General features: G+C 40.5%; 1 protein-coding gene across 2 annotated transcripts in view; it reads right to left on the reverse strand.

The window, feature by feature from the left end:
• Window positions 1–26397, reverse strand: part of LOC139388803 (microtubule-associated serine/threonine-protein kinase 3-like) — a 149142-nt gene that overhangs the window by 113620 nt on the left and 9125 nt on the right. For both annotated transcript variants that reach the window (XM_071135734.1, XM_071135732.1), the window contains exon 2: window positions 4344–4497. In XM_071135734.1, the coding sequence (XP_070991835.1) occupies window positions 4344–4497 (154 nt within the window). The remainder of the gene's footprint in view (window positions 1–4343; window positions 4498–26397) is intronic.

Genomic DNA, 26397 nt, shown 5'->3' on the forward strand with positions numbered 1-26397 from the left:
TGGGCCTCATGAGCTCATCACGGTATTACTGTGCATTCAAATTGCCATTGATAAAATGCAAATTGTGTTCGTTGTCCGTAGCTTATGCCTGCCCATACCATAACGCCACCATGGGGCACTCAACGTTGACATCAGCAAACAGCTCGCCCACACGACGCCATAGACGTGGTCTGCAGTTATGGGGCCGGTTGAACGCACTGCCAAATTCTTTAAAATTATGCTGGAGGTGATGTTCAGTTCCCGCCAACATCCAGCAACTTTGTACAGCCATTGAAGAGTGGGACAACATTCCACAGGTCACAATCAACAGCCTGATCAACTCTATGTGATGGAGATGTGCTGCACTGCATGAGGTAAGAGGTCACACAAGATACCGACTGGTTTTCTGATCCATGCCCTTACTTTCTTTTTTAAAGATATGTGACCAACAGATGCATAGCTGTATTCCCAGTCATGTGAAATCCATAGATTTGGGCCTAATGAATTCATTTAAATTGACTGATATCCTTTTATGAACTGTAACTCAGTAAAATCACTGAAATTGTTGCATGTTGCATTTATATTTTTTGTTCAGTGTAATTACACTTTGGATGGTGTATCAATACACCTAGTCACTACAAAGATATAGGCGTACTTTCTAACAGAGTTGCCGGAGAGGAAGGACACCGCTCAGGGATTTCACCATGAGGTCAATGGTGACTCTGAAGATGGATCAACAACAACGGAATTGACAGTCTGAAAATAAGGAAGCCTGTACAGAATAAAAATATTCCAAAAACATGCACCCTGTTTGCAACAAGGCACTAAAGTAAAAAAGTAAAAATGTGGCAAAGCAATTCACTTTTTGTCCTGAACACAAAGTGTTTCATTAGAGTTGCCCCAAACATGTTACTGAGTACTACTCTCCATATGTTCAAGCATGGTGGTGCTTCATGTTATGGGTATGCTTGTAATCGTTAAGGACTGGTGAGTTTTTCAGGATAAAAAAAGAAACGCACAGGCCAAATCCTAGAGGTAAACCTGGTTCAGTCTGCTTTCCACTAGACACTGGGAGATTAATTCACCTTTCAGCAGGACATTAACCTAAAACACAAGGCCTAATCTACACTTGGAGTTGCTTACCAAGACGATGGTGAATGTTGTAGAGTGGCCGAGTTACAGTTTTGACTTAAATCTGCTTAAAATCTATGGCAAGACTTGAAAATAGTTGTCTAGCAATGATCAACTAATTTGACAGAACTTGAAGAATAATGGGCAAATATTGTACAATCCAGGTGTGCAACGCTCTTAAACACTTACCCAGAAAGACGCACAGCTGTCTGCTGCCAAAAGGTGATTCTAACATGTATTGACTCATGGATTTGAATACTTACACATATTTTATTTATTTCATTTAAAAGAAAATTGCTAACATTTCTAAAAACATGTTTTGGGTGTAGATGGGTGAGAATACAAATACATTTTGAATTCAGGCTGCAACAACAAAATGTGGAATAAGTCAAGGGGTATGAATACTTTCTGAAGGCACTGTATATGGGTGGCTGCAAAATGTACATGAACGGCTGCAAAATGTAGCCTATATGGGTGGCTGCGAAAGTCAAATCAAAATATGGTCAACAAAGTTCCATGTCGCCCAACGTATAGCCTGAGTAAGCAGAGTTCTGCCAGCTCTGACCATTAGACCCAGACAGTGATAGAGAACATTGTCTTCTTTCACACTGACCGCATTAAGACTTTCTGGGTAAACACTTCACCTGATCTGCTCTGGTCCACAGCATTAGGAAGACTTAGCCCAACATGAACACTGACAAATCGCGCCAACTCAGACAGCTAACTAGCTATAAAGCCTGATTGTCCCATTGCATAGGATGCAAAATGAGACGGGTGAGACGCGGAGTCTGATCACATTTGATATGCCAGGCAAACATGATGCACATGCTTTGACAAGTTAGAATTCAACAACTTACAGAAGCGCCTGTGGGATGTGGGATTTGCAATATGTGGCTGAGGAAGCAAACATTCGGTTCTGTCGGCCACGCTGGCACTGCTGAAATTGGCTGCACTCAACAGCACTGTCAGGACAACTCTAAACTAAATGGGCACCTGAAGTGGCAATGGAAAATGAGAGCAACAGACGAGTTCAAATGAAACGTCAAAAACAAGCACCAACACATCACGGAGAAGCAATTCAACACAAGTCAAGACCAACAAAGTAAAAACATGGTGAGATGTAAAATGTTCTGTATGCCTGTATGTCTGCGTGCATGCATGTGTGTGTGCGCGTGACGTGGTTGCCCTATACTTCAGGCATCATCCTTTACACATTAACCAACCATTTAGCCTTTCCAATCTCTGGAAAAAAACATATCTCCCATCTCCACCATCTCCCGATTTCTTCTCACATGTATGAGAGCCTGCCTGACTCATGGAAAGAGGCTATTACACATGCATAATGCACAGGGACATTACACATGCATGAGCCTTGCATTACCAAAACGTCCTGCCTTGCGAATGGGCCTTTCCTCATGCATTTCAAAGAGGCTGACGGAAATGTGATGTTGAAGAGGATTCTCATCCAACTCCATGTATGGTGACCTCCCAGCACAAAAGCACTTAACTTCAGGTAGGGTTAGGGGGGGGGGGGGTATTTCTCTGTTATTAAACCTAGGGAACATCACTGTGTGTGTGTGTGTGTGTGTCTTACAGTCACCAATTATTTCAGGTGGAAATATTTTCCCTTCTCCATCGATGCCTTTTCCCTCTGCAACAGTTATCTACCTCGTCACTTAGAAATAGGACACGCCTCAGTAAAAGAAAACATCCTCTGCTTTTCTACCTGCATCCTGTTTAGTAGGGAAAAGTCGATTCACATCTTTTTGAAACTCAAGAGGCACAATCTGAACTTGTCCAATGAGAACAAAGATAGTTGTTTCCCCTTTTATCCTACAGTGTGCCCTCCTGAACATGACTCCGGTGTTCTACGACACGCCTCCTCCCCGTGGCATCCGGTGCCTTGCTGTAAGGCCTGGAGGGTCGGACGGTAAAACAGGATGACACACAGAGACAGGAAGGAAAACGATGATCCGGAGATGGCTTCCTCATCAGCACTCATCACACACCAGCCAGGAGAGTAAATCCCTAATTAGTGCCCCGGTCAGAGCACAGCTCCAGGTCACCCCTCACCACATTATTAAACTGGGTAAATCAAAATGTAGCCTAGGCCTATTCACAATAGAGGCGAATGCATATTCAATAGGACTGTGTGCATACATTGAGTTATTTCATGGGGCACCAGATGAAAAGCAATCTGTTTCCCTACCATTTGGGACTCATTTTATCGTACTGATCAACAACATTTGCATAGAAGCAGCAATCTTTCCTTTTATAAAAGTGTGCACTGTCTCTTTAAGATCCATGACGTCATTCACTAACAGTCAGTTCGACACTAAAGCACATATGCAAATGATTGAGAGAGACCGGAGGCTGGGAGACAAAGTGAATGAATGACATTTTGTGACAAACAGCTTTGAAATCAGCAACATTTTTGCATTAAGGTTTGCATATGATCACAAACAAGGTACTAGGGTAGGGAATTGATGTTAGCTTCAGCTGTACGCTAGCAAGGAAAGTTAGCCTACGAAGTTGGAAGCTACCGGTATCTTCATTGTAAAGTGTTCTTGCCTGTAATGGACATGGTTTTGCGAACAGTAATTAACACATTCAACATTTCATGTTGCATTATTCAAGTGTGTTAACTTCTGTGCAGCATGAGTGGCGATGCAGCCCTGACTCCCAGTGAGAGCAGTGGTTCCTCGGGCTAGGCTAGAGCTGGGAATAAGTAAATGGAGCAGGCGAGATGCTCTCAAACTATAAGGGGACATCAGCTACACTGATAGGCAGACATACATGTTTTATTTATTTTACCTTTATTTAACTAGGCAAGTCAGTGAAGAACAAATTATTATTTTACAATGTCCGCCTACCCTGGCCAAACCCTCCCCTAACCCGGACGACGCTGGGCCAATTGTGCGCCGTCCTATGGGACTCCTGATCACGGCCGGTTGTGATACAGCCCGGGATTGAAGCAGGGTCTGTAGTGATGCCTCTAGCACTGAGATGCAGTGCCTTAGACCGCTGCGCCACCTCTTAAATCAGTAGACAACCTGAGACACATTCAACATTAGTACTGGAAGTAAGAAAAATTATTATACCAAACCGATCATGTTCTAGTATCAAAAAGGTACTAGTGTGCGTGCATGCATATATATATTATTGTGTTTCTGCATATGCTTGTGTGTGTACACTGTATATGAACCTGCAGGGCCCGGCCCTGTGGTTGTTACCTGTGAGAGCGCTCCCTAGGCTCCCCCTACGGAGGTTCTTGCCGTCCTCACAGAGCGGTCTCTTGAATTTGAGGGCGAGGCCCACGCCATGGATGACATCCGTGTTGGGGGACTTCCGGAAGGGCATGGACGCAGGGTACAGGATGTTATCCAACTGCAGGAGAGGAGGACAGATGGTGGTTAAGTTAGGTCAATGGCTCCCAAATTGTGGATCAAGAACCACACTGGTGGGTTATGGCCAATTCATATTGAAGAAATTGTCACAGGAACTTGGTAGTTTGGAAGCTACGGGGGTTAGGTGAACGGTGGTGGGGCTGAAGGTGGACGTTGGTGAACATTTTTTACTTGGTTCTGTATCACTCAAGCCTGATTAGAGATCACTTGTGCGAGCAGCAAACAGTAGACCATACAGTACAGCTAAGGTGCTGAATTATCATGCAAGCATACAATCCCACAACACAACGATGGTAGATGACTAACATCACAAATAGCCGCCCAGTGAGAGTACAATGTGAGTACAGTTGCTGCACTGTAAAAAAAACTGTGCATGATCAAATCCTTGTGAACACAAACACTGTAATATGTGTTGCATTGCACACTTAGGAAAATGTTGCATCATCCTTCTAAAACCTATTGATGAGTAAATGTGATATCAATAATAGCTACAGTGGTTAGCTAGCTTGGAGAAGGTATTTAGTGTTGAGTGCCAGTGAGGATTTCCAATGCTGAACAACTTGTTACAGCTGTTGATAAGTCATTGATAATAATCCAATTTAATTTCTTCATATGTCATTGTATTATGATATACAGTATATTCGGAAAGTATTAAGACCCCTTAAATTTTTCCACATTGTTACGTTACAGCATTGTTCTAAAATGGATTAAGATAGTCCCCCCCACCCCCACATCTACATCTACACAATACTCCATAATGACAAAGCAAAACAGTTTTTTTGTTGCAAATGTATTAAAAGTTTTTTTTTTTTTTTTTACAGAATATTACATTTACAAAGTCCGGGATCTGACTGGGCCACTCAAGGACATTTTAGAGACTCCTGTGTTGTCTTGGCTGTGTGCTTAGGGTCGCTGTCCTGTTGGAAGGTGAACCTTCACCCCAGTCTGAGATCCTGAGCAGGTTTTCATCAAGGATCTATCTGTACTTTGTCTGTTCATCTTTCCCTCGATCCTGAATAGTCTCCCAGTCCCTGCCGCTGAAAAATATCCTCACAGCATGATGCTGCCACCACCATGCTTCATCGTAGGGATGGTGCCAGGTTCCCTCCAGACGTGACGCTGGGCATTCAGGTCAAAGGGCTCACTATTGGTTTCATGGTCAGAGTCCTTTAGGTGCCTTTTAGCAAACTCCAAGCGAGCGGTCATGTGCCTTTTTACTGAAGAGTGGGTTCCATCTGGCCACTCTACCATAAAAGGCCTGATTGGTGGAGTGCTGCAGAGATGGTTGTCCTTCTGGAATGTTCTCCCATCTCCACAGAGGAACTCTGTCAGAGTGACCATCGGGTTCTTGATCACCTCCCTGGTCAACGGCCTTCTCCCCAGATTGCTCAGATTGGCCGGGCAGCCAGCTCTAGGAAGGGTCTTGGTGGTTCCAAACTCCTATTTATGAACGATGGAGGCCACTGTGTTCTTGGGGAACTTCAATGCAGCAGAAATGTTTTGTACCCTTCCCCAGATCTGTGCCTCGACACAATCCTGTCTCGGAGTTCTATGGACAATTCCTTCGACCTCATGGCTTGGTTTTTGCTCTGACATGCCTTGTCAACTGTGGGACCTTATATAGATAGGTGTGTGCCTTTCCAAATCATGTCCAATCAATTGAATTTACCACAGGTGGACTCCAATCAAGTTGTAGAAACATCGAGGATGATCAAAGGAAACAGGATGTACCTGAGCATAGAAAGAAGAATAGAAAAGAGTCTGAATATCTGCTTTTTATTTTACTAAATTTGCACACAAAAAAATCGAAATACCTGTTCACGCTTTGTCATTGAGGTATTGTGTGTAGCTTGATGAGGATTTAAAAAAATCCATTTTAGAATAAAACTAACGTAACGAAATGTGGGAAAAGGGAAGGGGTCTGAATACTTTCCAAATGCACTGTAAGAGGGAACGTAACTATATCCAAAATTCACAAGTTGATTTACAACCTGTTTAACACTTTCTCATAGTTGGTGTCTTGACAGATCTGTCCAAAATCATGTGACATAAAACATAACATTTCTGCCCTTGCAGTTATGTCCTTGTATTTATGGCAGTGTAAGTTGTCATTATATCATATTAAGCATTAATCAGTTAAATTAGACATTTAATTTGAACCCTGTATGAATCCTGCTGTCAGACAGTTTTCTGTATGGAGAAATTCAGTGTAACTAATTAACATTGTGTCTCCTTATGTTAGGTGGTGAAAACAGTAATGGGAACATACATCCCCAAAAATGTATGCAATTGCAAAACAATACACGGGGCTTGAAGTAGTCTACTTTAACTTGGACCTCAGCAATTGAAGTACTGGAATAGGCCTAACTTGAAAAATCAGAAATTCTCTCAATTTGGTCTTTAAAAAGGTCCATGAACAGTTTGTGAGAGGTGGCCACTTTCATTTGTTTCCCACTGCTTCAATTGAAGGGTGTTGCGCTAGCTAAATCCTAAATAGCTAAATCCTAAATAGCTAAATCCTAAATAGCTAAATCCTAAATAGCTAAATCCTAAATAGCTAAATCCTTCCACTACAAAAAAGGAACCAGTTTTATTGGTCGCTTTCTCAATATAAAAACAGCGATGGTGCGATTCAAATGATGAGATCAATGGTACCACTATTCATGGCTTGTTTCCCCTTGCTTTTTTAAGTGTACCTGTGTCGGCCACATACATGCATCCAGTTTATTTAGTCAGGTAAGTTCACATTCTCACATTTTAAAATAATGTAATAATCTCAATATAAAAATACAACCGCAATCAATCGATTATACAACAGCAGTCTATCGGCAGAGAGATTCTCAGTGTGTTTCATATTTAATATGAGTACAAGAGAGGCAATGATGCAAGGGTGGTCCACATAAACGGAGACCGGCAAAGTGTCTCATCTGCATTGTAGTAGAAAAGGAGGTTATTACATCATCATAACAATCTGTATCTCAATCCACATTGCATTTGAAAGACTGGGCTGTTGAGTACCAAAGACCTCTGTACAGAACAATATGGAGAGGAAGAGGTCCTCCCAAAAAACACACAGAAGCGCTTTGTGTGTGTGTGTGTGTGTGTGTGTGTGTGTTTGTTCCGTCTGGATGGAAACACCCTCTCTTTTTGTGAAGGATGATTCATGATCGTATACAAGCATGAAGGAGTGATGAGACCATATTCGTGTACTAAACTAAGTTGAACTCAGTGGATGAAAAGAGACCTAGAACCAGATCCAGACAGGAACTATTCTAATATCCACACTTGATGGCCATAGTTGACAACAGAAACAATAATAGCAGACAAATAATCACTTTAAAAATCAGGTTTTGGCTAATTATTTGTTGTTTAACCCAAATAGCTACAAAGATACAGTATCTGACACAGTATGTGTATTTATTGGCCCTCTCCACCACACCCAGACATCTTCATCTGTCTGAACTAGAATATCTGAAAGCCCACGTGGGTGTTCCAGGGAACGTACACTGTGAAAAGTAACTGCCTAACTTGCAAAGAAATTGAGTAGTGACTACTCAAAAACAGTCAGTAGAACTCAAATTATAAAAGTGGTACTAATTCATGCCAATAATATTTATTCTCACTTAATGTTTTTTGGGTACTGTTAACAAATATAAGGTTGAGTAAATAACTATTTGTGTTCTGCTAATCTGAGTTTTTCCCAAGTCATGAGTGTTTAATATTTTAAAGTCAATCTAACATTTAATAAAGTTGTTCTTACTTGATTCTGTATTACGTCTTTACTTAAAATAATAAAGGATGATATTTGAGTAAAAAAAACACTTGATTTATCTGTGTTGTGTTGATATACAGTATAATTATATATTTTTTGAAGTTATGAATATCACATGGCTCTGTTGGATTTGCTTTGATACTTTTACACGTTGTATGCATGTTTGATGAAAGAAAAGTATATTCCTAAAATATTATTAAGCAGTTTGTTGTGTTTGAAGTCACTCTTAATTAGAGGCTAATTCAGCATCCTGTAATCCTTACTGATCTACCTCCAGTTACTGCTAGAGGAAAGAGCACTGTGCTGAAAATTTATAATCAGCAATCAAATTAGTAATGAAGGTTAATAATCTAAGTAGAAGGGATCCAACATTTACATACCTACAACAAATATTTATGTTCAAGTACCGTTAAAGTTCAGAATAAATCATCAACACAAAACAGTATGTACAACTTAAAATGATCACTATATTTCTTTAAGTATTGAACATAGAAATACTTGAGGTTGGGTTACTCAAATTGTTCTAGGCAAAGGGTTTCCCCAGAACTCATTACTTTTCACAGTGTACAAGGATCAATACTTACGTCAATCCTGTTCTTTGTTGACCTTTGTGTTATTTCACTTTTTGAAAACAGCATGTTTTCGTGACATTTTGGACTTTAGTAAACCTTACTATCTTATAACACATCGTAGAAACCCAAAATGACCTGGCTAGCCTAAGACCTTAGGGTGTAGGGGCTAAGAGTCCACTTGGGATTCCTGCGGGATCAATTTGAGTAGGATTAAACAATCTTTCCTCCTCAAGCAACATTTCTTACAGCATCCATGTAGTCATCAATCAGCATTAGGCAAGACATGGGCTGCGTTAACACAGGCAGCTCAATTCTGATATTTTTATCACGAATTGGTCTTTTGACCAATCAGATCAGCTCTGAAGAAAATCTGATGTGAAAAGATCTAATGTGATTGGTCAAAATACCAATTAGGGGAAAAAGATCAGAATTGGGCTGCCTGTGTAAACGCTGCCCTAGAGACAACTCTGTCATGAGGTATTAAAATAAACATTCCCTTAATAAAACTCATAACTGAGACTTTTCTGTCTCTGCCAAGCACATGGTACAATAAACATCCCACAACCACCACAGCATTGCTGCACAACAACTAGTGTCTTGTGCATAGTCAAACTCTGGAGTTGTTTCATATGATCTCAATCACTTTGACTACACCCCTTTTGATTTGAACAAAACCTTCCATACATGTTTGGAAAAGGGAAACAATGTATTCAACTGAAATGTGTCTTCCGCATTTAACCCAACCCTTTGCCCATCAGAAAGTGTCGTCTTGGCCAAAACATTCCGGAGATAGAGGTAGCAGGTAGCAGCCTAGCAATTAATAGTGTTGGACCAGAAAGCGAAAGGTCACTGGTTCAAATCCCAGAACCAGCAAGGTGGAAAAATCTGCTGTTCTGCCCTTGAGCAAGGCAGTTAAACCCCAACAACAACTGCTCCCAAAGGGAGTCGAAGACGTGGATGTCAATTAAGGCAGCCCCCCCACATAACTCAGATTGAGGGGGATGAGTTAAATGCAGAAGACACATTTCGGTTGAATGCCTTCAGTTGAGCAACTGATTAGGCATCCCCTTCCCTTCTTGTGTTGTGCCCTTCATCGATTGAGACAACACAAATTATGATCAGATTATGCAAATAGGGTGTAAACTACAACAAACACTCACCGGATAGTTTATTAGGTACACCACCCCGTTCACGAAAATGGAACACTCCTATAGACAGTGAGTCACGTGGCCATGGCTTGCTATATAAAGCAGGCAGACAGACATCGAGGCATTCAATTACTGTTTGATTGAATGTTAAATTGGGAAAAATTAGGGACCTAAGCGACTTTGAGAAGTGTTTGATCGTCGGTGCCAGGTGAGCCAGATCCAGTATCTCAGAAACAGCTGCCCTCCTGAGAATGGTGCGACAAACAAAAAACATCCAGTCAGCGGCAGTCATGTGGACAAATACAGCACGTTGATGAGAGAGGTCAAAGGTCAATGGCAAGATTCATGCAAACTAACAGGCGTTGCCACAAACAGACAAATAACACCCCAGTACAACAGTGGTATGCATAACAGCATCTCAGAACTAGAGGTTGACCAATGAAATAGGCATGGCTGATTATTTAGGGCCAATTTCAAGTTTTCTTAATAGATTTAGGCTTTTTTGGATGCTGATTACATTGCATTCCATGAGGAAACTGCGAGGCAGGCTGACCACCTGTTACGCGAGTGCAGCAAGGAGCCAAGGTAAGTTGCTAGCTAGCATTAAACTTATCTCATAAAAAATATCAATCTTCACATAATCACTAGTTAACTACATACACATGGTTGATGATATTACTAGGTTAACTAGCTTGTCTGATGTTGCATATAATCAATGCGGTGCCTGTTAATTTATCATCGAATCATAGCCTACTTCGCCAAACGGGGGATGATTTAACAAAAGCGCATTTGTGAAAAAAGCACAATCGTCGCACGAATGTACCTAACCATAAACATCAATGCCTTTCTTAAAATCAATACACAGAAGTATATATGTTTAAACCTGCATATTTAGTTAAAATAAATTCATGTCAGCAGGCAAAATTAACTAGGGAAACTGCCTCACTTCTCTTGCGTTCATTGCACGCAGAGTCAGGTTATATGCAACAGTTTGGCAACTAATTTGCAAGAATTGTACATAATTATGACATAATATTGAAGGATGTGCAATGTAACAGCAATATTTAGACTTAGGGTTGTCACCCGTTAGATAACAATACTGTTCTGTATTTCACTGGAAGAATAAACATTCTGTTTTCTAAATAAGTTTGACCATAATGACCAAAGGCTCGTATTTCTGTGTTTATCATACTATAATAAAGTCTATGATTTGAAAATTGATAGAGCAGTCTGACTGAGCAGTGGTAGGTGGCAGCAGGCTCGTAAGCATTCATTCAAACTTTACTGCGTTTACCAGCAGCTCTTAGCAACGCTTGCTTCACAGCACTGTTTATTTTTATTTTTTTATTTCACCTTTATTTAACCAGGTAGGTTAGTTGAGAACAAGTTCTCATTTGCAACTGCGAACTGGCCAAGATAAAGCAAAGCAGTGCGACACATACAACACAAAGTTACACATGGAATAAACAAACATACAATCAATAATACAGTAGAAAAATCTATATTTTTCAGCAGGGCTGTTGACCGGGGTAGGGGTAGCCACTTTTAAAGAATAACCAGGCATCCTCTACTGACGGAATGAGCTCAATATCCTTCCAAGATACCCGGGCCAGGTCGATTAGAAAGGCCTGCTCGCTGAAGTGTTTTAGGGAGCTTTTGACAGTGATGAGGGGTGGTTGTTTGACCGCAGACCCATTACGGATGCAGGCAATGAGGCAGTGATCGCTGAGATCTTGGTTGAAAACAGCAGAGCTGTATTTCTAGCACTGTTTTGATTACATGATCATGCCAGACTGCCTAGACAGAGAGATAGACAGGATCATTCCACCTGTGCCAACCTGTTCTGGCAGATTAAGCCATACTTAAAATTTCGCAGTGGTGTCGACTTTGCTAGGGCACACACCATTTTTGACCAGGGCGCCAAACGGAGAAAGTAGAGAGCAACGGAGGAAGGTAAATGAAAAGTAAGATATCAAAATGTGCGCACTTAGGCTGTTGACAATGTTATATGGCTGTTTTCACTTTTGAAAGCTCAACACCACTATGCCATTGAGTACTTTTGAACGTACTCAACACCACTATGCCATACTAAACAAGACTACTTCCTCAGCTGCAGGCAGGAATAGTGGGTTTTGAATTGAACGAATGGTGTATTTACTGTGGCTTGGTTGACATTGGTCCTTCGCTGCTTTCAATGCGTTTAGTCTGACTAGGTGGAAAAGTTTTGAAAAAGTCCCGCGATACAATGAAAAGACCACTAAAAAACATTTCCGTCGATTTCTGTATATTGTGATGTGGGCCTATGAAGTGCTTTGTTAATTTTCTGAAAGTTCATTCTTACTGTTAACTTCTGCAGCAACGTTGTAAAAAACACGAGGTATTAGACCATTTGTTGTGGGGAAGAAAAAATATATATAACTCACATATTTGGGTGCCATCCCACCACTGTGAGAGTATTCAAACATCCCTTATTAAAAAGGTACTATTGATCATTAACCAGACTCGTTGTGATAAAAAGGCAGATAAGACTTAACACAGATGGACTTTAAAAACAGCCATAGTCAAATCAAATGAGGTCATGATTGGGCTGGGGCCAGACATTTTCGAGAAGTGCTGCTCCAGAGTACAGCTAAGTTCAATAAAAACAAATTGAGTCATAACAAACAGAACTCATTTGGGAGGTGTATCATTCATCGTCTGACTTGACTGGATGAACTCCTACTTCCATAATAATAAAAACAGGACTGACGATAGCCAGGAGTTCCATATGCAAATCCCTTTAAATAATTCCCCCTCTGAGTATATCATGTCTATGAAGAATACATTTACTTATTTATGAAGACATATTACATATTATCCAATACATTATCTAGAGTGTGTGGTTTGCAGGTTGCACTAACTAAGAAGACCCAAGAGAAGAGTCGTAACCCAATCAAGGATCAGCCAACCAATCTGTCAAACATGTACTACTCTACTTCAGGTAGGGGCTTCAAAACGGTGTGGTTACAGTGAATTGCCGTCATGTCATTACTCGTCGCCCTTTGGGTACAATTCTGACAAAACAAGTCCAACAATATTTTAAAGCCCACACTAAAAACAATGCATTAAAACCAAAGCAAAGCACAAAATAAAAAGGATTGTTGCTTATTGGGTAAGTCCAGGTTGTCCCTCCGTTTCAGTCTGATTTCTTCCGTTTGGTGCATAATAAACACAACCCAGTCATTTTCAGTCCCAGCCTACCGAGAAGAGTATCAGCAGGATTTGGGCCTATTTGTGGGGGTAGGTGTTCAGGGGAAATCAACAGAGATTAATGACAGTGATGTAACAGGGTGCTGTGTAATTTAGAAAGAAAGACCGATTATAACTCAGTCTCAGCACTGTAATGACTTCTGTAAGCAGCTTAGGGACACGCAAAAAAAAAATCACTGGTAAACAGTCCCCCTCCAGGCTGACAACTCAAAAGTCTGCCTGTCTGTCTTGGTCAGTAATATCAGACAAATCTGTTATTGAAGGACAGCCTGAATGACCCAATTTACTATAGGGAGTTGGTTCAAAGTAACCCTAACCTATGGTCTAGGGTGAAATATTTCCAAGCTCAGGATGACCCTCAAAAACTACCGTTGGGTCTGAATATCAGCCTAAAAGAGGAAAACGGCTACAAATCTAGAAAGGAAAGCAGTCAGGGTAACGCTAACCATCTGCGCGTCATAAAAACAATGTCATACAGCAGTTGTGTTAAGGTGACACCTAGAAGGTAGTTACTTACATCTATACAAAGTATTGTAAAGTCAATGGGTAATGGAAGTGTATAGTAATGATGACAATCAAATGGATGAGTAAACTTGTTATTTACAAGGGGTTTCATATTTAAAAGATACAAAACAGTGGTCAACTGCTGCTACAGGAAGTCAACATTGTTCATTTGTTGACTTCCTGTAGCAAAAACAATTTAAAAATATCTATATATTTTTTAAATCGATGTTTCTGCTATACATGGTCAGTATTCCTAGAAGCATTTAAGTCAAAACTCCAAAACCAAAGTGGGATTTTGACACATGCTTAAGGATTGGCATCTGTACGACCCTTGACCTGCCATTGCTTTCCGTCAGCGCCTGAGTGCGCTGTTGGAGAAACGCATCACCCAACATCCCTCAAGATTCTCCTCCCCCATTCACACTCAGTGGACAGTACCAACAGTATTCTGTTGCCACAGCAAAGAGCAGAAAGACACAGCTCCTTTCAATGATCAAGACGTGTGACTAGAAGTTGGTGAACTGCTTGAGGAGGCTGCCAGCTCAGTTAACAACTCTGTAGATGAGGTAGCCTATATGGCCAGAAGGGAAATGTTTGCCTATATGACAGTGGGTGGATTGAATGAGGTCATTTCCATTTCCAAGGACTCATGAGCACCAACATGTGTAGTTAATTTGGGTGTCACAGGAAAGCTAAGAGTTTATATTGTTGAGAAATTAAGGCATACATACATTTTTCCACCATTTTCCATCTAAACAAATGTAGAATAAGCAGTCTTTGATTTCCGGTCAAACAGACGGAAAAGGAGTCTTAGAAAACATCTACCAGAAACAGTCTTAACAGTAGAACCGCTGGACATTGGACCCAACTTCAAGCCAATTTTGTATTTATTTCTATTTCATCTTTATTTAACCAGGTAGGCTAGTTGAGAACAAGTTCTCATTTACAACTGCGACCTGGCCAAGATAAAGCAAAGCAGTGTGACACAAACAACACAGAGTTACACATGGAATAAACAAACATACAGTCAATAACACAATAGAAAAAAATCTATATACAGTGTGTTTCCAATGAGGTAAGATTAGAGCGGTAAAGAAAATAAATAGGCTATTGTGGAAAAATAATTACAATTTAGCAATTAAACACTGGAGTGATAGATGTGCAGAACATGAATGTGCAAGTAGAGATACTGGGGTGCAAAGGAGCAAAAGAATAAATAACAGTATGGGGGTGAGGTAGTTGGATGGGCTATTTACAGATGGGCTATTTACAGGTGCAGTGATCTGTGAGCTGCTGACAGCTGGAGCTTAAAGTTAGAGAGGAAGATATGAGTCTCCAGCTTTGGCAGCAAAGAACAGAAAGGAAAGGCGGCCAAAGGAGGAATTGGCTTTGGGGATGACCAGTGAAATATACCTGCTGGAGCACGTGCTAAGGGTGGGTGCTGCTATGGTGACCAGTGAGCTGAGATAAGGTGAGGCTTTACCTAGCAAAGACTTATAGAGGACCTGGAGCCAGTGAGATGGGCGACAAAAATGAAGCGAGGGCCAGCCAACGAGAGCATACAGCTAGCAGTGGTGGGTAGTATATGGGGCTTTGGTTACTAAACAGATGGTACTGTGATAGCAAATTGGATGCAGTCTGAGTAGAGTGTTGGAGACTATTTTGTAAATTACATCGCCAAAGTCAAGTATCGGTAGGATAGTCCGTTTTAAGAGGGTATGTTGGGCAGGATGAGTGAAGGATGCTTTGTTGCGAAATGGGAAGAAGATTCTAGATGTAATTTTTTATTTGGAGAAGCTTAATGGGAGCCTGGAAGGAGAGTTTACAGTCTAACCAGACACCTAGATATTTGTAGTTGTCCACATATTTTAAGTCAGAACCGTCCAGAGTAGTGATGCTGGACGGGCGGGCAGGTAGCGATCGGTTGAAGAGCATGCATTTAGTTTTACTTGCATTTAAGAGCAGTTGGAGGCCACAGAAGGAGAGTTGTATGGCTCATCTGGAGGTTAATTAACACAGTGTCCAAAGAAGGGCCATAAGTATACAGAATGGTGTAATCTGCGTAGAGGTGGATCAGAGAATCACCAGCAGTAAGAGCGACATCGTTGATATATATAAAGAGAAAAGAGTCTGCCCGAGAATTTAACCCTGTGGCACCCCCATAGACTGCCAGAGGTCCGGACAACAGGCCCTCTGATCTGACACACTGAACTCTGAGTAGTAGTTGGTGAACCAGGCGAGGCAGTCATTTGAGAATCAAAGGCTGTTGAGTCTGCCGATAAGAATGTGGTGATTGACAGAGTCGAAAGCCTCGGCCAGGTTGATGAATACAGCTTCACAGTATTGTCTCTTATCAATGATGGTTATGATATCGCTTAGGACCTTGAGCATGGCTGAGGTGCACCCATGAGAAGCTTGGAAACCAGATTGCATAGCAGAGAAGTTACGGTGGGGTTCGAAATGGTCAGTGATCTGTTTGTTAACTTTCAAAGACCTTAGAAAGGCAGGGTATGATAGATATAGGTCGGTAGCAGTTTGAGTCTAGAGTGTCTCCTCCTTTGAAGAGGGGGATGACCACACAGCTTTCCAATCTATAAAGATCTCAGACAATATGAAAGAGGTTGAACAGGCTAGTAAAAGGGGTTGCAACAATTGCGGCGGAAAATTTTAGAAAGAGAGGGTCCAGATTGTCTAGCTTGGCTGATATGTAGGGGTCCAGATTTTGCAGCTCTTTTAGAACATCGGCAATATGGATTTGGGTGAAGGAGAAATGGGGAGGCTTGGGCAAGTTGCTGAGGGGGGTGCAGGGCTGGTAACCAGGGTAGGGGTGACCAGGTAAAAAGGATGGCCAGCTGTAGAAAAATGCTTATTGAAATACTCAATTATTGTGGATTTATCGGTGGTGACAGTGTTTCCTAGCTTCAGTGCAGTGGGCAGCTGGGAGGTGCTCTTATTCTCCATGGACTTTACAGTGTCCCAGAACTTTTGGGAATTTGTGCTACAGGATGCAAATTTCTGTTGGAAAAAGCTAGCCTTTGCTTTCCTAATTGCCTGTGTATATTGGTTCCTATCTTCCCTGAAAGGTTGTATATCGCGGGGGTTGTTCAATGCTAATGCAGTACGCCACGTAATGTTTTTGTGCTGGTCAAGGGCAGTCAGGTCTGGAGTACACACACACACACACACACACACACACACACACACACACACACACACACACACACACACACACACACACACACATACATACAATGGGGAGAAAAGGTATTTGATAACCTGCAAAATCGGCAGTGTTTCCTACTTACAAAGCATGTAGAGGTCTGTAATTATTATCATAGGTATACATCAACTTTGAGAGACAGAATCTAAAACAAAAATCCAGAAAATCACATGCAATTACATTATAAACCTCTACATGCTTTGTCAGTAGGAAAACCTGCAAAATCGGCAGTGTATCAAATACTTGTTCTCCCCACTGTATATCTGTTCCTGGTTCTACATTTTTTTAAATGGGGCTTGCTTATTTAAGATGGTGAGGAAAGCACTTTTAAAGAACAACTTCTTATGGCACTCGACAATATTCCGCTGAAAAGGCGGAAAGGGGAATGTATTTTTTTGAAATACAGTGGGGCAAAAAAAGTATTTAGTCAGCCACCAATTGTGCAAGTTCTCCCACTTAAAAAGATGAGGCCTGTAATTTTCATCATAGGTACACTTCAACTACGACAGACAAAATTAGGAAAAAAATCCAGAAAATCACATTGTAGGATTTTTAAAGAATTTATTTGCAAATTATAGTGGAAAATAAGTATTTGGTCACCTACAAACAAGCAAGATTTCTGTCTCTCACAGACCTGTAACTTCTTCTTTAACCTCTTTGATCTCTAGGGGCGCTATTTCATTTTTGGATAAAAAACTTTCCCGTTTTAAGCGCGATATTTTGTCACGAAAAGATGCTCGACTATGCATATTCTTGACAGTTTTTGAAAGAAAACACTCTGAAGTTTCAGAATCTGCAAAGATATTGTCTGTAAGTGCCCCAGAACTCATTCTACAGGCGAAACCAAGATGATGCGTCAACCAGGAAATGAGCAGAATTTCTGAAGCTCTGTTTTCCATTGTCTCCTTATATGGCTGTGATTGCGCAAGGAATGAGCCTACAATTTCTGTCGTTCCCCCAAGGTGTTAGCAGCATTGTGACGTATTTGTAGGCATATCATTGGAAGATTGACCATAAGAGACTACATTTTCCAAGTGTCCGCCTGGTGTCCTGCGTGGAATTCGGTGCGCAATTGCCAGCTGCTTGTACTTTTCCATTTGATTGAGGGGAGAAACCATGCTTCAACGAACAATATATCATTGAAGAGATATGTGAAAAACACCTTGAGGATTGATTCTAAACAACGTTTGCCATGTTTTCAGTCGATATTATGGAGTTAATTTGGAAAAAAGTTCGCGTTTTGAGGACTGAATTTTCGGGTTTTTTTGGTGGCCAAATGTGATGTATAAAACGGAGCTATTTCTAATACACAAAGAATCTTTTTGGAAAAACTGAGCATCTGCTATCTAACTGAGAGTATCCTCATTGAAAACATCAGAAGTTCTTCAAAGGTAAATTATTTTATTTGAAGGCTTTTATGTTTTTGTTGAAATGTTGCGTGCTGGATGCTAACGCTAATGCTAACGCTAAATGCTACGCTAGCTAGCTACTTTTACACAAATTATTGTTTTCCTATGGTTGAGAAGCATATTTTGAAAATCTGAGATGACAGTGTTGTTTACAAAAGGCTAAGCTTGAGAGATGGCATATTTATTTCATTTCATTTGCGATTTTCATGAATAGTTAACGTTGCGTTATGGTAATGAGCTTGAGTCTGTATTCCTGATACCGGATCCGGGATGGGGAGATCAGAGAGGTTAAGAGGCTCCTCTGTCCTCCACTCGTTACCTGTATTAATGGCACCTGTTAGAACTTATCAGTATAAAAGACACCTGTCCACAACCTCAAATAGTCACACTCCAAACTCCACTATGGCCAAGACCAAAGAGCTGTCAAAGGACACCAGAAACAAAATTGTAGACTTGCACCAGGCTCGGAAGACTGAATCTGCAATAGGTAAGCAGCTTGGTTTGAAGAAATCAACTGTGGGAGCAATTATTAGGAAATGGAAGACATACAAGACCACTGATAATCTCCCTCGATCTGGGGCTCCACGCAAGATCTCACCCCGTGGGGTCAAAATGATCACAAGAACGGTGAGCAAAAATCCCAGAATCACATGGGGGGACCTAGTGAATGACCTGCAGAGAGCTGGGACCAAAGTAACAAAGCCTACCATCAGTAACACACTACGCCGCCAGGGACTCAAATCCTGCAGTGCCAGACGTGTCCCCCTGCTTAAGCCAGTACATGTCCAGGCCCATCTGAAGTTTGCTAGAGAGCATTTGGATGATCCAGAAGAAGATTGGGAGAATGTCATATGGTCAGATGAAACCTAAATAGAAGTGTTTGGTAAAAACTCAACTAGTCGTGGTTGGAGGACAAAGAATGCTGAATTGCATCCAAAGAACACCATACCTACTGTGAAGCATGGGGGTGGAAACATCATGCTTTGGGGCTGTTTTTCTGCAAAGGGACCAGGACGACTGATCCGTGTAAAGGAAAGAATGAATGGGGCCATGTATCGTGAGATTTTGAGTGAAAACCTCCTTCCATCAGCAAGGGCATTGAAGATGAAACGTGGCTGGGTCTTTCAGCATGACAATGATCCCAAACACACCGCCCGGGCAATGAAGGAGTGGCTTCGTAAGAAGCATTTCAAGGTCCTGGAGTGGCCTAGCCAGTCTCCAGATCTCAACCCCATAGAAAATCTTTGGAGGGAGTTGAAAGTCCGTGTTGCCCAGCAACAGCCCCAAAACATCACTGCTCTAGAGGAGATCTGCATGGAGGAATGGGCCAAAATACCAGCAACAGTGTGTGAAAACATTGTGAAGACTTACAGAAAACATTTGACCTCTGTCATTGCCAACAAAGGGTATATAACAAAGTATTGAGATAAACTTTTGTTATTGACCAAATACTTATTTTCCACCATAATTTGCAAATAAATTAATTAAAAAAATCCTACAATGTGATTTTCTGGATTAAAAAAAAAAAAAAAAAAAGTCTGTCAGTTGAAGTGTACCTATGATGAAAATTACAGGCCTCTCGTCTTTTTAAGTGGGAGAACTTGCACAATTGGTGGCTGACTAAATACTTTTTTGCCCCACTGTATGTAACTTTCAAACATTAACAAGTACAATACACCAAATGAAAGATAAACTTCTTGTTAATCTACCCATCGTGTCAAATTTCAAAAAGGCTTTACAGCGAAAGTACAACATATGATTATGTTAGGTCAGAGCCAAGTCACAAAAACACAGCCATTTTTTTCAGCCAAAGAGGAGTCACAAAAAGCAGAAATATAGATCAAATTAATCACTAACCTTTTATGACCTTCATCAGATGACACTCATCGGACATCATGTTACACAATACATGTATGTTTTGTTCGATAAAGTGCATATTTATATACAAAAATCTCAGTTTACATTGCCGCGTTATGTTCAGTAATGTTCTGCTTCCAAAACAGCCGGTGATTTTGCAGAGAGCCACATCAATTTACAGAAATACTCATAATAAACATTAATAAAATATACAAGTGTTATTCACAGAATTAAAGATAGACTTCTCTAATGCAACCGTTGTGTCAGATTATTTTTTTTTTAATTACGGAAAAAGCAAACCGTGCAATAATCTGAGTACGGCGCTCATACAACAAAACAAGACAAACAGATATCCACCATGTTGGAGTCAACAGAAGTCAGAAATAGCATTATAAATATTCACTTACCTTTGATGATCATCAGAATGCACTCCCAGGAATCCCAGTTCCGCAATAAATGTTTGATTTGTTCGATAAAGTTAATAATTTGTCCAAATTCCTCGTTGTTAGCGCATTCAGCCCAGTAATCTAAGTTCATGACGCACGAGCAGATGAAAAGTCCAAAAGTCCCGTTACAGTCCGTAGAAACATGTCAAATTATTGATTCTTTACATATTTAGGTTGTTTTTAACATAAATCTTCAATAATGTTCCAACCGGAGAAATCCTTTGTCTTCAGAAATGCAATGGAACACGAGCTAACTCTCACGTAAACGAGCGTCACGAGCTTGTGGCACTCTGCCAGACCACTGACTCAAAGAGCCCTTATGAGCCCCTCCTCTACAGTAGAAGCATCAAATAAGGTTCTAAAGACAGTTGACATCTAGTGGAAGCCTTAGAAAGTGCAATTTGACCCCATAGACACGGTTTTTGATAGGCCAAGCGTTGAAAAACTACAAATCTCAGATTTCCCACTTCTTGGTTGGATTTTTCTCAGGTTTTCGCCTACCATATGAGTTATGTTATACTCACAGACATTCAACAGTTTTAGAAACTTGTGTGTTTTCTATCCAAATCTACTAATAATATGCATATATTAGCAACTGGGACTGAGTAGCAGGCAGTTTACTCTGGGCACGCTATTCATCCAAACGCCCCCTATCCTAAACAGAATAACCAGGCATCCTCTACTGATGGAATGAGGTCAATATCCTAATGAGCAGTAATTCTGAATGCAACATTCTAACAATGTTTTTAATATATTTCATAAGGCTTTGGGTAACGGAATATGATTTGTATTTTATTTCAAATAACACAATTGCATTTTCATTTGTTTATATGTTACGACTATGAAACAAAGCATATGCGTTGGAAGATGGTAACGGCTTAGGTTTATAACAACAAAAAACCACCAAGAAGCATGGTCAGAAGACACGCTGTCAAATTATGAAAACTTCAGTAACAACACTAGAATCGCCAAGTGGCCTTGATAGTGAAACTCAGCACAAAATAAATAATGGCAGAGTAATGAATATAAGTGTCTATATGACATCAGTAAAAAATAGTACATTTTTGCCAGCTCGTGCTTGTGTGCAATGTCATCAGTTGGATTTAAATTTTTTGTGACAGGGGGCAGTATTTTCACGTCCGGATGAAATGCATGCCCAAATTCAACTGCCTGCTAATCATCCCCAGAAGATAAGATATGCATAGTATTAGTAGATTGGGATAGAAAACACTCTGAAGTGTCTAAAACTGTTTGAATCATGTCTGTGAGTATAACAGAACTTATTTAGCAGGCAAAACCCAGAGGACAAACCATTCAGATTTTGTTTTTGTCTTGAGGTCAATCTTTTCAATGGGTTTTCATTGGGAATCCAGATTTCTAAGGGACCTTCTTGCAGTTCCTATCGCTTCCACTGGATGTCAACAGTCTTTAGAAATTGGTTGAGGTTATTCTTTGTGTAATGAAGTACGGCCATCTTGAATGAGGGTCACTTGAAGTGTACTGTTAGATAGAGGAGCGTGACCAGAAAGCATGCTTCAGTTTGTTTTCTTCCTGTATTGAACACAGATCATCCAGTCTTCAATTTTATCGATTATTCACGTTAAAAAATACCTAAAGCTGTATTACAAAAGTAGTTTGAAATGTTTTGGCAAAGTTTACCGGTAACTTTTGAGATATTTTGTAGTCACGTTGAGCAAGTTGGAACCAGTGTTTTTCTGGATCAAACGCGCCAAATAAATTAACATTTTGGATATATATCGACAGAATTAATCGAACAAAAGGACCATTTGTGATGTTTATGGGACATATTGGAGTGCCAACAAAAGAAAAGGTAAGGCATGAATTATATCTTTATTTCTGCATTTTGTGTCATGCCTGCAGGGTTGAAATATGGTTTCTCTTTGTTTACGGAGGTGCTATCCTCAGATAATAGCATTGTTTGCTTTTGCCGAAAAGCCTTTTTGAAATATGACATGTTGGCTATATTCACAACAAGTGTAGCTTTAATTTGCTATCTTGCATGTGTGATTTAATGAAAGTTTGATTTTATAGTAATTTATTTGAATTTGGCGCTCTGCATTTTCCCTGGCATTTTTCCAGAGGTTAATTTAGTTGTCATCCCGTGCCGAACAGTTGACACAATTTTCGTAACTTTCACTTGCTTGAGACACTGACATACCTTTGTTTGGTTGTAGTGTGTAATAGTATAGGGTACTCTTGATTGTGTCTAGTTGTCTTGTCATTCTTCAGCACAGTTGTGTACAACGGCTGTGCAGGTGCCTTATTTTGAGCAGAGGAAGGGAGCTCCTAATTATAAATACTTATTTTCCACCATGATTTGCAAATAAATTCATTAAAAAATCCTACAATGTGATTTTCTGCATTTTTTTTTCTCTCATTTTGTCTGTCATAGTTGAAGTGTACCTATGATGAAAATTACAGGCCTCATCTTTTTTAAGTGGGAGAACTTGCACAATTGGTGGCTGACTAAATACTTTTTTGCCCCACTGTATATGTATGTATGTATGTAATATATATATATCTATGCATGCATTTGGAAAGTGAGGCAGGTTGGACGTACTGCCAAATTCTCTAAAACAAGGTGAGGCGGCTTACGATAGAGAAATTAACATTAAATGATCTGCCAACAGCTCTGGTGCACATTCCTGCAGTCAGCATACCAATTGCACCCTCACTCAAAACTTGAGACATCTGTGGTATTGTTGTGTGATGACAACTGAACATTTTAGTGTGGCCTTTTATTGTCCCCAGCACAAGAAGCACCTGTGTAATGATCATGCTGTTTAATCAGCTTCTTGACACGTGTCAGGTGGATAGATTATCTTGGCAAAATTTGTGCTCAACATTTTAGAGAAATACGCTTTCTGTGCACATGGAACATTTTATTTCAGCTCATGAAACCAACACACATGTTGCATTCATATTTTTGTCCAGTGTTGTATTTCTGATTGGCTTAATGCACCACCACTAATGAGCTGTTGGGCCTCTCAAAATAAATGTTTTCACCTCAAAACAGCAAGCAAACAAAGACTGTTTTTACATCCATTGAAATGACAATTCCTCAATGCATTTGAAAAATCTTTCCAGCCCTCTCCTCTCCTCATGCTCTGATCCAGTGGAAACGTCATAAAATAGGATTACCTGATTACTTGTTATCCCTTGCACAAATAGCCTACAGCTGTGTCTGTCCCGAGGTCACTGGGTGGAAAACTCTGAGGGCCCAGAATATTTTATACAAAGTTGCAAAGTGCTTCAGGCCAGACCCAAGTTAATAGCTGATACAATGTTTCAAGTTCATTACAGACAGGCCATGCTTAGCCAATGTGATTGATAGGATATACATTTTTAAAATCAGGATATTTTCTACCTGCAGGCTGCAATGTTTTTATTTGTTGGCTTAAGGTAGGCTATTTTTACAGTTGGAAATGGCAATAGAAGTAACCTTTTAGGTTTGTATTTTTATTTAGATGTGGATAGAATTTTGATTAACCACTTGACAATGATTGAGATACAAAGACGTGATTCTAAATTAAACTGATCCACGAAAATGTGCATATGAAAACCATAACTGGCACGCAGATCGGTAGAAACTGAGATAAATTGGCATTCAACATGAAAGTTTGCTGACTCCTCCTCCTTGTTTTCCCAATATTTTGCCCCAGGAGCATCATTAACTTTCTTTGGTATGAAACAATACTTCTGTTGTGATAATTTACATTATGTTAATGAAACCATAGGATGTGGTGAAAACAAGTCATCTTGGCATTAAAATCTTGTTTTTATACATCATATTCTTCCATCCAACGCCACCCCCTGCATGATGAAGAGAAAGAGAACAGATTTTTCAAAAGCTGATATTCTCTTTACCCAGCCAATGTGAAAAAATGAGAGCAGATATTTTCCATAGCCCCATATAGAAGGTGAATAACAAGCTGTGGTTACATAAGGCATTAATCCTTCAAAAGCACCGAAATCCAGGTAGACTCCAGCAGCAGATTAAAATTCCACTGCTGTGTTATACTGTAGTAGACGGTGAAAACACACCTAGAGCCCACAGCCCACACAAAACAAGGACTTTAGAAACACCACTAACCACTTGCAATCCAGAGTCGACTGCTCCAACGTGTCTTACCCATAGAGACGCAATAACACTATATTACTGTACTATATTTCATCACGTAGTCTTACCTAATGTGATTTGAATTTTTCAGAGCATTCTATGGTCCAACGCTCTCTGATAATGCACTGGACAAAAAATAAAACGCAACATGCAACAATTTCAAAGATTTTACTGAGTTACATATAGGTCTCCAGGGCCTAAGGGATTTCACATGACTGGGAATACAGATATGTTAATCACAGATACCTTTAAATAAAAATTAAAAAATTAAAGTAGGGGCGTGAATCAGAAAACCAGTCAGTATCTGGTGTGACCATCATTTGCCTCATGCAGCGCGACATCTCCTTCGCAGAGTTGATCAGGCTGTTGATCGTGGCCTGTGGCATGTGAACCCAATCCTCTTTAATGGCATTGCAAGTTGCTGGATATTATTTAACTAGGCAAGTCAATTAAGAACAAATTTACAATGACGGCCTAGGAACAGTGGGTTAAACTGCCTTGTTCAGGGGATGAACCAGATTTTTACCTTGTCAGCTTCAGGATTCGATCTAGCAACCTTTCAGGTTAATGGCCCAATGCTCTAACCACTAGGCTACCTGCCACCCCATAGGCGAGAACTGGAATACACTGTCGTACATGTCGATCCAGAGCATTCCAAACTGCTCAACAGGTGACATGTCTGGTGAGTACTCAGGCCATGGAAGAACTGGGACATGTTCAGCTTCCAGAAATTGTGGGGCCGTGCAATATCATGCTGAAACATGGAGGTGATGGCGCCGGATGAATGGCACGACAATGGGCCTGAGGATCTCATCACGACAATGTTCCCTCAAAATAGTTTTTGTTCATCACTGAACAAATTTTAGGTCGGCTGAGCGCAAACTTGAACGTTGTGAAAATTCTGTGCAACTTCCAGTGAGCATTAAAGTTAGAGTTGTAACAGTGGCCAAGTAGGCTACTGTGGCTATTTGATCCTAATGTAGTGCTACCAGTGGCCTACCATCAAAAATAATGGATAAAATGTATCCAATAACATTTTTAACATAGAAATAGCTGTTCTATCATTCAGCCTACAGTAGCAGCCAATGTGAGGTGTTCAATGTAAGCCTACGTTCCATGAGACTTTCGGAAAATCTGACCACGACTCCATTTTGTTGCTCCCAGCCGATAAACAGAAACTAAAACAGGAAACGCCCGTGCTCAGGTCTGTTCAATGCTGGTTCGACCACTCGGATTTCACGCTTCAAGATTGCTTCGATCACGTGGACTGGGATATGTTCCGCAAAGCGTCGGACAATAACATTGAAGAATACGCTGATTCGGTGAGCGAGTTTATTAGCAAGTGCATCAGTGATGTTGTACCCACAGCGACAATTAAAACCTTCCCCAACCAGAAACCGTGGATTAATGGCAGCATTCGTGCAGAACTGAAAGCGCAAACCACTGCTTTTAATCAGGGCAAGGTGACCGGAAACATGACCGAATACAAACAGTGTAGGTATTTCCTCCGCAATGCAATCAAACAAGCTAAGCGTAGAGACCAAGTAGAATCGCAATTCAAC

This window comes from Oncorhynchus clarkii, chromosome 29 (assembly GCF_045791955.1).
Source record: "Oncorhynchus clarkii lewisi isolate Uvic-CL-2024 chromosome 29, UVic_Ocla_1.0, whole genome shotgun sequence".
Lineage (NCBI taxonomy): Eukaryota > Metazoa > Chordata > Actinopteri > Salmoniformes > Salmonidae > Oncorhynchus > Oncorhynchus clarkii.